The following is a 13625-nucleotide window of genomic DNA, read 5'->3' as shown; positions in this document are numbered from 1 at the left end:
TCAAAGCACCTGTTTTGCATGGAGAAGGTTCAGCCCCCAATGGCACCTCCAGGTAGGGCCGAGGAATGTCCCCTGCCTGGCACCCTGGAGAGCCACTGCCAATCAGGGTGGACAGTACTGAGCTATGTGGACCAATGGTCTTGTTCAGTATAAGGCAGTCTCCTGTGTTCCTGTTTAATTCAGTCCACTCTTCAGAACTCTGAGGACTAGAATCTTTATGCTTAGGCAAAGGGCTGTAGCTTCTCACTTAGGAGAAGGGCTGCCTAAATCCTGGAAAGCCTCTGCGAATCAGTGAAGGCAATATTAAGCTAGGTCCTGACTCAGTAGAGGACAGCTTCCTATGAGAAGGCCAGTTTTGTGGCAGTGCGAGAGAGCGGTTGACTTCTGAGACATTTTCAAAGAGATGAGAGGGGGTTAATTAATGTCTAGGAGGAATTAAATAAATGCTGCTATATTTTCCGACCAAGAAATAAGTAGTGTTAGACCGGCATCTGTGCCACGGGTGGTAGTCAGTTCACCGGTGGAAATCAATGGACCTAACTTAGTCATAATCATTCATTTCATTGGCTCTACTCTGGGTAAAACTTGGCCAAATAGCACCTCAGTCAGCTCAAAGCACATGCTTCCCCCCCAAAAAAAAAAATCCTGGGAATTGTAGCTCTCTGTGGGGAAGCTGTTTTAATTCCTGCTTGGTTTTATAGCTTTTAATTTGTTTACTTTTTTCATCTTTGCAAACCACTTAGAGACTATTGCAGTTGGGTCACTTTAAAAGAGGATTGGACACATTAATGGGAGGCAGATAAGGCTATCAATGGCTACTAGTCACAAAGACTTTTATGCTCTGCTTCCAGGACCAGAGGCAGTAACACTTTAACACAGCAGTTTCTGGAAACCACAGGAAGGGAGAGGACTCTTCAGGGCTTCCTATCGGGGCACGTGGTCGACCACTTAGAGAACAGGAGGCTGGACTAGATGGCTCCCCTTTGGCCTGATCCAGCAGCCAGGCTCTTCTAGAAGAAGAGTTTGGATTTGATATCCCGCTTTTCACTACCCGAAGGAGTTTCAAAGCGGCTCACATTCTCCTTTCCCTTCCTCCCCCACAACAAACACTCTTGTGAGGTGAGTGGGGCTGAGAGACTTCAGAGAAGTGTGACTAGCCCAAGGTCACCCAGCAGCTGCATGTGGAGGAGCGGGGATGCGAACCCGGTTCCCCAGATTACGAGTCTACCGCTCTTAACCACTACACCACACCAGCTCTAGTGTTCTTGTGTAGCTGTGCAGTAAGAAAAGTGAGCCTTTTTTTTTCTTTTTGCAACCTTGACTCTTCTCCCCACCCTCCCCTCCTTCCTTCCCAGAAGGAGAGACGGATCCTGCAAAACCGCCGTCTAGACCTGGATGCGTGCAAAGCAAGGCTGAAGAAAGCAAAGGCTGCAGAGGCCAAGGCAGCGGTAATGCTCCTCTCCTCTCCTCCCCACTCCCTTCCTTGTTGACAATCCTCTTGTGTGTTTTATCCCCCCCCCCATCTTACCCACCCACTTAGTCTTTTTACTCATGCCTGCATGTGACAGATTCCAACATGTGCTCTGCTACTCCACCCCCCTCTGGTGGGCCTGAATCTCTTCTGAACTGCATGCAGTGCATCATCTAGGGAGGGGAGGAAGGGTTAGGATGTCTGAACTCTCCTCTCTCCTTCCCTGACCCCCACCCCCACCCCCTACCTGCAAGCCGGAGTGAGTAATAGAAAAGTTTTCAGCAGGTTGACACAGAAGGTGCCTGTTGGTAATCTCCAGTGGCAGAGAGTTCCACAGGACTGGGTTGATGACATTAAAGGATCAGTTTCTCATTCTTGTCAGACGAGCCTCACCAACTAAAGTGGTCCCTGAGGCACCCTGGACATAAGTGGTTCAGGTCTCTTTGTACATTAATACAACAAGGACCTTGAACATGGTTCATTAGTGAGAGGGCAGCCACTTTTCAACTCAACCAACTACCCCTGCCCCATCTATTGTGTCTGCATTTGGCATTTGCTATGGAATTCTGCATCTAAAGTCATTCGCGCCTAGGTGGTCCTTCAGATAGCCCAGTCTTCTAAGTGGGAGGTGATGGGATCTAGGTTTCAGCACCAAGTGTGGCCTGGGGTGTGAATTAGGGTAGCTGAACTCTTACTTTCCTCCAGGAGGAGGCAGATTCCTGCAGAACAGCTGGAATGATGTGGTGTGGCAGGGTGTTTGCACCTCATCTCCACACCCTGCATTAAAAATTGGCAAGTCTGCCGTTTTTTGGGTACATAGAACAGGCCAGGCAAGCAATGGAGAGACTGAATGTCACTGTCATTTTTCGGAAAGGCTTGACCCCAATTTTGGGGGGAGCAGTGGTTGTTTGTAGGACTTACAGTAAACTCTTGACCACCTTCAATGTGTCTTGAGTTTTATGTTACATATTAGCTGACGGGGGAAAGGGTCCAGTTGGGATCCAGTATCCCAAGGAGGCCGTGCTCAGTTCCTCCAGCCCCTGCTGGTTGTAGGAAAGAAGCTGTTGGCCGTGGTACCAATAGCCAGTTCCCTCCTGCAAGAGTCAGAGGCTGGAGAGGAGGGGAGATTTTAGCCAGGGCTGTGTTTTGCACAGAGGAAAACCTTCAACCAATGTGGGAGGGGATCTGTGGCCCTCCTGGTGGGCTGAACTCCAAACCCCGTCAGTGCCCAACCACCATAGCCAGTAGTCAGGGATGATGGGTGTTGTAGTCCAACAATATTGGGCGGCAGGGGCACAGGTGTTTTAACAAAAAGCAAAACCGATCCAGACATCTATAAATGCAATAATATGTTTAACGTAATGGTGCTTTTTTATTCCACACTACCCGTTCTGTTCTGACCAAACTTCAGATATCCGACTCGCTGATTCCACATAGGTTGTCAAGAAACAATAGCTTACTAGGTTGCCAAATGCACAAGTTGGCCCTAGTGCTTCTGGTACTTAGGGTTGCCTGCTTACTAAAAACCGTGACGACATGAGCCGTTTTTTGTAATGAAAAAAAACCCCTCCCAGCTTCCTATTTATACCACACACACACCTCTGGCTCTCCAGATGTTGGGACTCCTGACTCCCACCAGGTTAGCCAGCGTGGCCAATACTCAGGAACAATGGGAGTTGTAGTACAGCAATGTCTGGAGAGCCAAGGTTTCCCCCTCCCCCCCTCCCTGCAAACTGAGTGCCTGTTACAGGGTGAGGCCACATCCTAGCCAACCTCTCTGATAACAGCACATTTTGTCAAATGTCTTGTCCTGTTTTTTCTAGGGAACTTAAAAAAAATAATGCAGGGGATTGGGAGGTTTACACTGAAACTGTACTGAGTACAGCATGTAATAAAGTGGTTGCAGCTGTCACCTGAGCAGGGAAAACGATTGTGTGAACTTGCCTTTTTTGCTAGAACGGAAAGGTGTTTGGTTAGAAGCACCAGCTTCTCTTATGTTCCGACCCCACACCACCCTCTCTCTGGGCTTGCCTGCCGTTATCCCTCCCCTATATCCCTCCTCGGTCCCCAGCCCTTCAATAGGAGGAGCCTGAAAGAAACACACCTCCACCCCACCTTCTCTTAAATCCATTCGCCCACAGCTAGGGGAGGGTGGATCTGACCATTTCAGCTGGGAGGAGTGAATCTATCAATGGGGGTGCTGTCAATTTCTGCTCATCTCTTATTCCTGATATTTCCAATCTTAAATCCAGTTCTCCACTTTTCCACATCAAGTTGGTAATATATATATATTTTAAAGTCTTTGTGAAAATTCAGCAGCATGAAATTTTCATGCAAATTTTTCATTCATATACTTACTACACACACACACACACACACACACATATGACTTTTGCATATTTCCTCCTCTTATAACGCCACCTTTGTATGCTGCATTTCACTAATACATGCATTTATCTGCACACTCTTGACCTCAGTAAATGGCTTTTTGTACACATTACTAGGCTGGAGAATTGAATTGCAAAATTTGGATATTTTTTGAAGGCTGGGTGTGTTTCAGTTTGCACACTGTTCTGGAAAGTGCAGATTTGGTAACATTCTCCCTAAAATGTGAACTGAATCTCCATCTATATCCACAGCCCACCATCCCTGCCCACTGCAGAATTGCAAACCTTCTCCCTGTCTCTGACTTCCTTGTCCACTCATAGAGCTGATTTTGCCATCCAAAGCAAATTTCTTTCCTGTTCTCCTGAGTTGACTCTTTCCCTGTCTGTCTGTTAGTTTCTTTCCCCTCCTAACTTCTGAATCTCTTTGCCTTTTGTGTTGCTGATGTTTTTGTCCACTAACCTCTCTGTTCTGTCTTTTTTTTTTATTCTGTGATTTTGCTCAGTGTGAGGGAGATGTGAGTATTATATTGTGTTTATGGTGCTGTGACGTTTTGACCTGAAATGCTTCTTATTGTCCCACTTCCATCCAGAATTTTTTTTTTTTTAAAGAGAGTCCCCTTTGTCCAGTGGGGATTCGCCCTGGAGAATGCATTTGAAATATGTGTGTGAAATTGAGAGAGAGAGAGAGAGAGAGAGAGAGAGAGAGAGAGAGAGAGAGACCTGCCTGCGGCAGAAACAGCTGACTGGCTGATTTCATCCACAGAGCCTACAATCATTTCCGTTTCCCAAAGCCTTTTTGTAAGTGTTTGCTCAAGAGGCAGAGTTTTGGGGGGTGGGGTGAGGAGAATGGCAGGCAGGGTGGTGTGTATACCTGTTGCGATACAGGTTTGTTTTTTTAAGCTGCAAAATTCGACTTTCATTTTAAAGTCAAGTTTCTAGTCCTTAATGGGTGCAAAGACACTTTGGTGGGAGGGATATGCATTTTTCCTGGGTTGAGATTTCTGTTTCAGTATCTTCCCACTTTGCTCCCTTTGAACAAATTAGGCATCATGCATGCTTGCATAATCTGGGCTGATCACAGAACTTCAGTGCAGAATTCTGATACATTTATCATTATTATTATTATGCCAAAGTACACACAGCCCTGGTATGGTTAAAGAATGTGTGGATTGTGTGTATGATTTATCATAGGAACTACAAGATCATGGTTCTCCAGCTATAAATAATGGGCTGGATAATGGAGGATCAGGGGCTAAGTCTTGAAAAGGGTATGACCTTTTTGGAAAATGCCTGCAGTGCTGCGCTGTCTGACTGCATTTTGAGCTACCAAACTCAGCCTTTTCCTCCCTAATTCAGGTGTGGGGAACCTTGGCCCTCCAGATGTTACCCAACTACAATTCCCATCACCCCAGGCCATTGGGCATGCTTGCTGAGACTGATGGGAACTGTAGCTCCACAACACCTGGGACACACACACACACACAGGTTCCAGACACCTGTCCTAATCCTTGCAGCACAGTATTAAGGGGGATACATTTCCAGGCTTCCCACACTGCCTCTTGATCACTGCTTGCATATGGTGGCTATTGGCACGCAAAGAGGTTTGCCTCTTCCACAGCTCCTGTTTTGCTGGCGTGAAGCGGCTTGCCTCTTCTGCGGTTTCCTTTTTTTGTTTTGTTTTGCCAGAATGGTCATTGTGGGTATCTCGGCTAAACTGCATCCTTGAGCCACAAGACTTGGAGAGGCTCTCAGAACTATATATCAATATATATATATCTATATATATCTATCTATCTATATATATATATATATATATATATATATATATATATATATATATATATATATATATAATGTGCAGCCAAAAAAGAGAAAGCATGGGCATGACCTGCTCTTGACAATGGGCTCCCTTTCTCCTTCTGCCACTTCCCTGTCTCAGAAACGAGGGTTAAGGTGTTCCAGACATCCTGTTCAAGAACATCTTGCTAGGTTGCTTATTGCTGCCTCTAAACCTTGCCTGAATTTGGGCCGTAATGGTGGGTCACCTTCCTTTTCCTATAAAACTGGTATTTTATTTTTGGCTTTGTTGCTGAGGGTTGTATATACCGGTATATACAATTCACAGGTGTGGGTGTTGGGTGTTCCTGGGCAAAGGTCAGAACTTGAGTGCCAGGTTTGGCACCCAAGAAGCAGGTTTCTTGTCACTATTGCTTTGAAGGCACTGTTTTGAGAGTGTTTGGTGAAAACTAAGAAGTGTTTGGAGGGAGAAAAGAACTGCTTTGCTTATCCACCAATCTCAGCAGGAAAAATATTGTGCAAATTTGATAAATATTGCCGGGGGTTTCCTATGAGTTTATAATTTTATGCAGGTTACAGTATACTGACTCCCCTTCGCTGTAGAAATTTATGTATATTGATGCAAAACTTATAAAATGATAGCTATTTGTACACAGCCCTGCCCACTAGACATTACTGCTCTGCAGATTAAGCATATCTCATTGATTTAAAAAGTTACTCTTAAGTCAGGGTTGAGTTAGTTGTGTCTGCTTAATTAAATATATGTTGCCTTTTTGTGGTTGGAGGAATTGGTTGGGATAGGGGTTACACTGTGCTTTGTCATCTTCCCTGGCTAAGTGTTTTAAAAGTAAATGGGTGCTTCACGACTGCAGTTGGGTCAGAAGTCTTTGTGAGGGGCTGCCAGCCACTTGCACTGGCTTTTAAACTGACCCTGGTTGTATTCCATACACCTGAATAAATGAGGAAGCATCTGCAGCAGAGGAGCCAAGACTTGGGGCTGTCCAGAATGCTGCCTTTGCAGTGGCAAATGTGCTCCCGCAAAATACCCTGTCAGGTTTAATGACACAGTAAGGGCAAAGCAATTTCACACATACTTGTCTGTGTGTGTGTGTTTGTGTGCCTGTCACTCCCCTTCCACACACCCAACTGCCCCAAATGTTCTCTTGCAAACTCTCCATCCAGCACCGAGTTTTTTGATTTGGACAAAACGACCCTTGCTTCTAGAGACTCATTCACATGAACTGTGATAGTAGGATTCCTTACTCTGAAGTTGCAGGCTACTCTTCAAACACCCCTTAAGATGTCTCTGCTGTGGCCCATAGCAAATAGGAGCAGTTAGCTGGCAAGGGACTAAACCTCCCCTCCTTGCCCACTGTATTCCTGATGATGGTGTGGACCCTTATTGCCTCAAAGGAGCTCCTGAGGAGGCCTCTCCAGATTGAAACACTACCCCCCATCCCATTTGTATCTAGAGATTCATGCTATCTGCCACCTGGTCACCAAAATGCCTTTCCTTAGTCCAGCTGCAGGCGCTTTGGGGTTCAGCTGATTATCTTGCCCCATTTCTGCCTGGCTCTGGCCCAGTTTGGGAGCAGAACAGACTCTGATTGCCCGGATGGATGTCAGAAGCCCCGGGTGTGCCTGGGACAGATGTTCCAGGCATGCTTACCCCACCAGCTGGTCTTTCTCTGCCCCTGTTCCTTTCAGAAGGACTTTCACTGCAGCATGAGAGTCCTGGTGCACCAGGCAAAGAATGGGCATCATGTTTCCAACAGAGGGCAGCCCAATCCTTTGAGGAGCCCACCCAGCAAAGGGATGAAGGCAACTGGTCTAACTTGTCTGCCCCTAGCACTTGAATTCAGTGGTGTATGGATAGCTCCATTTACTATCGCAGCTAATATCCACTGACAGATCTATTCTCCATTATTACACCTGATTTCTATCTTAGGCCATCACTGGGATCTTTCTGGAAGGTTGGGGGTGCAGCAGCCAGATCCTACCTGTAATTGACAGATGGATAAATTGGACAGTTTTCAGTTTCTCATTTCCCCCTTGATCTTAAATTCAGTTTGCTTCATTTCCACATCAGTTACTGTAATTATTATTATTATTATTATTAAAATAATAATTGCATATTTTGTATGCAGTTTTGCCTGATGTAAAATATATGGCAAGCATCATTTTGATAGCCATCTTCAAATATCTGAAAGGCTGCCACATAGCAGCTTGTTTCTGCTGCTCCAGGGGGTGGGCCACAAAGCAATGGAATCAAGTGACTTTCTGAGAGTAAGAGCCATTCAGCAGTGGAACTGGCACCATTGGAAGGGATGGACTCTCCTTTGTTGGAGGCTTTTAAACAGAGGTTGGATGACCACCTGCCAGGGATTCTTTAGATTTTTGCATTGCACGCGGGGGGAGGGTTGGACTAGATGACCCTTGGGGTTCCCTTCCACCTGTATGATTCTGTGGATTTTCCCTAAAATAATACTTTTGGGGGGGGTATATTGCTGTTTTTCCTTATATGCACATTTTTGGGGCTTTTTTGATTTTTGTTTGCTTGCTTTGGTTGGAGAACTGCATCATGAAATGCATAGAAGTGTGAATTTTAAGGACAGCTGCATTTTATTTTGGAAAAACGCAAGTTCACATTGAAGTGTGAACTGAGCAAATTTCAGAGGGTGGGATTAATCTCTAGCAGTTGAAATGCTTGGGGAAGGAGGCACCAAGTCAAAAGGTAGGCCTGATTGAGTGAAGTCCCCGTTGGTCCAGCTATAGTTAGAAGAGCTTGCTAGAACGTAAGGAAAGCCTTGGAGCTGGATGAGGCCAAAGGAGTCCCATCTGGTCCAGCATCCTGCTCTCACAGTGGCCACCCAGATGCCCCCGAGCGAAAGCCACAAGCAAGACAAGAGTGCACAAGAGAACCCCCACCCTCCCAGTAGTTTCCAGCAGCTGGTATTTTTCAGAAGTATTTCTGCTTCCAACTGTTCCCCTGAAGGCCTTCCCTCTCGCAACACAAACTGCAAGGAAGCCTCTAAGACTTCTTACAAGAAATACCTGTCCCTCTAGTTCCCCCCCCTCCCCACCCAGAAAAAAAGAAAGCCTTCCATTCACCCTTCTGCATGATCTATACGTGAAATTCTATTCCCCCTCCGTAGGCTGTGCCTGACTTTAACGAGACTAGACCACGTAATTACATTCTCTCCGCCAGCGCATCAGCGGTAAGATCAACTCTCTCCCTCATCTCTTAGACAGTTTGTGCTTTAACCTCTTTTTATTTCTCTCTCTCCTCCCTTTTCCTTTCCCTTTATCATCCTGGAGCAAGCCTTTTACTGCTGGTTTTCAACATTTTAACGTAATGGTAGCTATCCAGGACTGTGTGCAGAGCTTTTTAGGCCGAGGAACCTGAGTTCTGTTGATCCATAGGCTGAGCAGCTTGTTTTATTATATTATTATTTGCAGTGTTTATACTTTGTTGTTTATTTTCTGTTTAACAAAACAGATTGTTTTGTTTTTACAAATCTCCCAGCGGTTTACAAAGAAAAAGACACCTTAAAGTTATTGATAAACCATTTAAGTCAGGAGTTGCTAAATAAACCACCTGCAGCCTGAAAAAGAAAAGAAAAGAAAAGAAAAACACCATTCTAAGATGGTTCCTGTCCTCTTAGGCTCACAAGCTAAAAAGAGACACAACACACAAGGAAAAAGAAACTGGAGGGAGGAGGAAAAAGCACACTGTAGCACAAGTTCTATAAGGTTACAGTTCTTAAAGTTAATAGTGATATTACAGTGGTACCGCAGGTTACAGGCGCTTCAAGTTACAGACGCTTCAGGTTACAGACTCCGCTAACCCAGAAATAGTACCCCAGGTTAAGAACTTTGCTTCAGGATGAGAACAGAAATTGGGCATTGGCGGCGCAGTAGGAGTGGGATGCCCCATTAGCTAAAGTGGTGCTTCAGGTTAAGAACAGTTTCAGGTTAAGAACGGACCTCCGGAACGAATTAAGTTCTTAACCCGAGGTACCACTGTTATTGGCATTCTAGATAAAGAGCAGTCCCTCCCCAGATCAGAACTAGGAACAGAGCAGATAACAACATCCAGGGTGGCAGGATAGAGAAGCATTATTAGAAAACTAGTGATTGCCATGACTCTGCCAAGGTGCTTCCTCTATATCTTTTCCTTCCAGTCCAGGGCCGAGCAGGGGATGCTTTTTCTGGGCAGCTTCATAGCCAAGTGGGGGGTTTGAACCCTGGTCTCCAGGTCCTAGTCCTCATTTAATCTCCACAACAACCCTATGGTGTAGGCCTAGTGTGTGTGTGTGTGACTGTCCCGAGGTCACTATCAAGGAACTTCATGGCCAAGTTGGGTACTTGAACCCTCGTCACCTAGCCCAACACTCTAACCACTACGCCACACTTCTCCAGGAATAGCAGAGGCAACACTGGCAGCAACGAACCCTGGCTTGTCTTGGGCTCAGCCGTTCCAGACACACTGTGCTGCAACTCTCACCAGCCCCCAGCGTCACATGGCCATGCCAGCTGGGTCTGATGGGAGCTGTAGTTCAAAACATCTGCCAGGAGGTCCACCAGGTTGACGAACGCAACTTCTGGTCTTCCTTTCTCTGCTCACCACCCCCTCCTTCAAATTCCCTTCAACGGGCGGAAATAATTGCTTTCTGCTGGACAAGAGCAGGGAAACAAAAGCCCGCCCTCTCTCCCCTGTATCCCATTGTCTTGTTACCAAGTGCATTTGCACGAGCTGTTCTTCCCTATTGCACGATCTTTCTGCACTGTCTCGTTAAAATGTTGAAAACTCTGTGTGTGCCTTGCACTGTCACTTCGGGGGTCGCTGGTAGAGCCACACTGATGTCCTCCTAAGGCTTGGGACTAGCCAGAAACGGAAGACTTAAATGGCTTAACACCACCCCCACCTCCGACACATGGCAGGGGGTTGGACTAGTTGACCCTTTGCGTGTCTTCCAACTCTACATTTCTATGAATTAGGTTAAAATGGGCCTTCTCTTGCTGGGAAGGAGCTTGTCTGTGTATAGCATACAGAATAGCTGCTGGAAGTCAAAGAGGGACATCATCAGTGCTGGCTCTACAGGGGATCCTCTCTAGACCCTTCTCAGGTAGCAAATGCTAGTATTTGCATGTGGTGGTGGTGGAGATGTCTAAAGCATTAGTGTGTGTCCGTCCGTCTGTCCCCCCCCCCAGTAATTCCACATGTCTTTTTCCAGAGAGGTATTTGCAGCCCAAACTGGCAGCCTTCAGACTTGTGATGAGGCAGAGAAGAAGTTGCTTTCTCAGTTTTAAAAGGGTTGGGAAGCTTCTGGATTCTGGCCAGGGGTCCTCCAAAGAGGAAGATTAAAAATATTTATTCTTTGCTTATTAATTCAGGAGCGTTTATAAACCACTTGTTTTATTTGGAAAAAATATATAAGTGGTGTTTGCAGTACAACAATGCGTTCGGAAGAATGCATTCTATAAAACATTAATACAAAAGCATATGAAAACCAGGAGTTTGAGGGATTCAGGCAAATTGGTTAGATCTTTCTCCATGGGCTGCAACAACTATCTTTAGCAGACAGCACCCTGGGTTACTAACTGGGTATGGGTGGTGATAGTAGCATACAGTACAAGTGGCCATCCCTTCAAGAGGGGAAAGGATGTAGCTCAGTGTTAAGAGCCTCCTTGCATGCTGAAGGTCACAGGTTCAATTCCCAACAGTGTCCTCAGGTAAGGCTGGGAAAGAGACTGGTCTGAAATCTCTGAGAGCTGCTGCCAGTCTGTGTGGACAATACTGAGCTAGATGTGCTCGGTGATCTGACTCAGTATATGTTCCTTTTTCTTTTCTTTTTTAAGAAATCCAGCCCTTTATTTGCAACCTGAGGACTAGAATTTTGCCTTATTGTTTTAAGGCAAAGCTAAGGCTCAGAGACCCCCATTTCCCTGAGCAAGCAGTGTTTAGGTGGCATCAGGACTACAACCACCTCCAGATAACAGCGGGGCAACCCTGCCCCATCCCAATGGTTGTAATCACAGCATCTGCCTCAAGGTGTTTTGTTTACAGCCCAGCAAAAGAGAGGGAGGGGTCTTGCATGCTGATAACTTGGCTGGATTCTGTCTCTGGGCTGCAATTCGCCTTCTTTCTCTCCTCTCTCCCCAAAAGAGTCACTTTTCTTTCAGCTACCTGCTCTGCGCTTTGCTGTTGGGTTGTCCGAGTCAATTGGTTGGCAGGAAATATATTATTCTCCCTACCAACCACCCCTGTTAATTGTATGGATGGAAATGCACAGGGACGTCTTAGCCATTGAGGCTACTGGCGCAAGGCTCCACAGCCTGAGGAGAGCGCCTGCGCCCTCCAGCCCCACCGGCAGCACCGCTCTCACCCACCTCTTCTCGGGCTGCGGACGCGGGGAGGCCATCGGTGAGCCTCCTGTCGACGCTGCAGCCAGGGCAGAGGTGGAGCACAGCTGGCAGCGTCCCCCTCGGCGGAGCGCGAGGGGCGCCAGAGGGATCTTCGCGCCAGGGCGCCGGATCTACTTAAGACGGCCCTGGAAATGCAAGAGTGTTAACCACCAAGGAAATTGCATTGGTTCTTTCCAACTAACCAGTCGTCTGGATCAAACGCCATTTTGAAAGAATGATGCATTCTGATGATCCTTGCTGGGGCGGTGTGTGTGTGTGTGTGTGTGTTTTTTCTCTTGTTAAGCATACACACTCCCTTGCAAGGCCGTGAAAGTTGTTGACATTTTTTTAGGATTTTACCCCAGGAAATAAACTGCTGGATTTAACCAACCAGCAGGACGGATTAAACCAACCAGCGGGACGGATTAGGCCCCCGAAACAGACTTTAGGCATGCCTGTACCCATTACAATGTCACACCCTTCCCTCCTCCAGATTCTTCACAAGTCTAAGGTGGGGAGAGGGATGGGGGGAAAGTGGGGGTGGTTAGCAGTGAGCAAACCAAACGATCCCTGCTCCACTCCCAGATGCACCTCTCTTTTAGTTTCTTGTAGATGATAGTGTTTGTATCCCAACTTTTTCTCTTAGGAGCCCAAGGTAGTGTACACATTTCCCCCACCTCAATTTAATCGTCACAACAATCCCGGGAGAGACGGAGAGGCAGAGACTGTGACCTGATGTCACACATGGGGAGCTTTGTGGCCAGAGTGTGTGTGTGTGTGTGTGTGTGTGTGTGTGTGTGTGTGTGTGTTGAACCCTGTTCTCCCCTGGGTCCTAGCTCTACACTCTAGCCACTAGGCCATACTGGCTGCTGCTGAAACGTCCTTGCGAATGGGAACCCTCCTCTTGGAAACTTAAATTGCTACATTGGTCATTCCTGGTTCCTGCCCTGAATATCCAACTTGCAGCCCTCTAAATCCCATAGGATCAATATCTGCTAATGGAACCTAGCCTGTGTTGACTAAGGGTGGGGTGGCGGGGTCGGCTGTGGTAAAGAAATGTTGAAGTCTCCTCTCTGGAAGGTGTCAGCGCCCTTTTTCTCCCTTTTCCTCTGCCCCCTAACCTGTCCGTGCATTTACTTCATTTATTTTATTTTGTGAACTGAGTGTTGCATCTGTTGTCTGGTTCCATAACCCTGAGCCCAAGTGCCAGTAGATGTCAGCAGACAGTCTTGCTATGACCCAAACTATCCTTCTGAGTTACCGGTAATTAAAAGGATAGAGATATGATGTGGTTGTGTAAGAAGCCTTAACTTAAGTGTGAGCAGTCTCTGGCTACCTGTGTCTTGTCCTCTGCACTCCCATCTGTGTAACGGGTTCATGCTCACCTTTTGTTTTTAAAAACCAAAAGAAAATTATAATGCGCCGTTTTCATTACCAATATGAGGCAACTGGAAAACAGAATGTATGTACAGTATCTGCCAGAGCCAAGACTAAAATCTAGAAATTAAAATTGGTCCCTGTAACACTGGCCTTCCATGGGTTGTTGTTGGTGAGAATTATAA

General features: G+C 46.4%; 1 protein-coding gene across 10 annotated transcripts in view; it reads left to right on the top strand.

Moving 5' to 3' along the window:
* SH3GLB2 (SH3 domain containing GRB2 like, endophilin B2) overlaps positions 1-13625 on the top strand; it is a 47361-nt gene that overhangs the window by 22180 nt on the left and 11556 nt on the right. For 3 of the 10 annotated variants that reach the window (XM_033137119.1, XM_033137116.1, XM_033137118.1), the window contains exons 5-7: positions 1356-1448; positions 4362-4373; positions 8811-8873. In XM_033137119.1, the coding sequence (XP_032993010.1) occupies positions 1356-1448; positions 4362-4373; positions 8811-8873 (168 nt within the window). The remainder of the gene's footprint in view (positions 1-1355; positions 1449-4361; positions 4374-8810; positions 8874-13625) is intronic. The other 7 variants (XM_033137122.1, XM_033137117.1, XM_033137120.1 and 4 more) reach the window with 3 other exon arrangements.

Source organism: Lacerta agilis, chromosome Z (assembly GCF_009819535.1).
Source record: "Lacerta agilis isolate rLacAgi1 chromosome Z, rLacAgi1.pri, whole genome shotgun sequence".
Taxonomy (NCBI): domain Eukaryota; kingdom Metazoa; phylum Chordata; class Lepidosauria; order Squamata; family Lacertidae; genus Lacerta; species Lacerta agilis.
The sequence above is the reverse complement of the archived record's forward strand: the minus strand, read 5'-3'. Positions and strand labels throughout refer to the sequence as shown.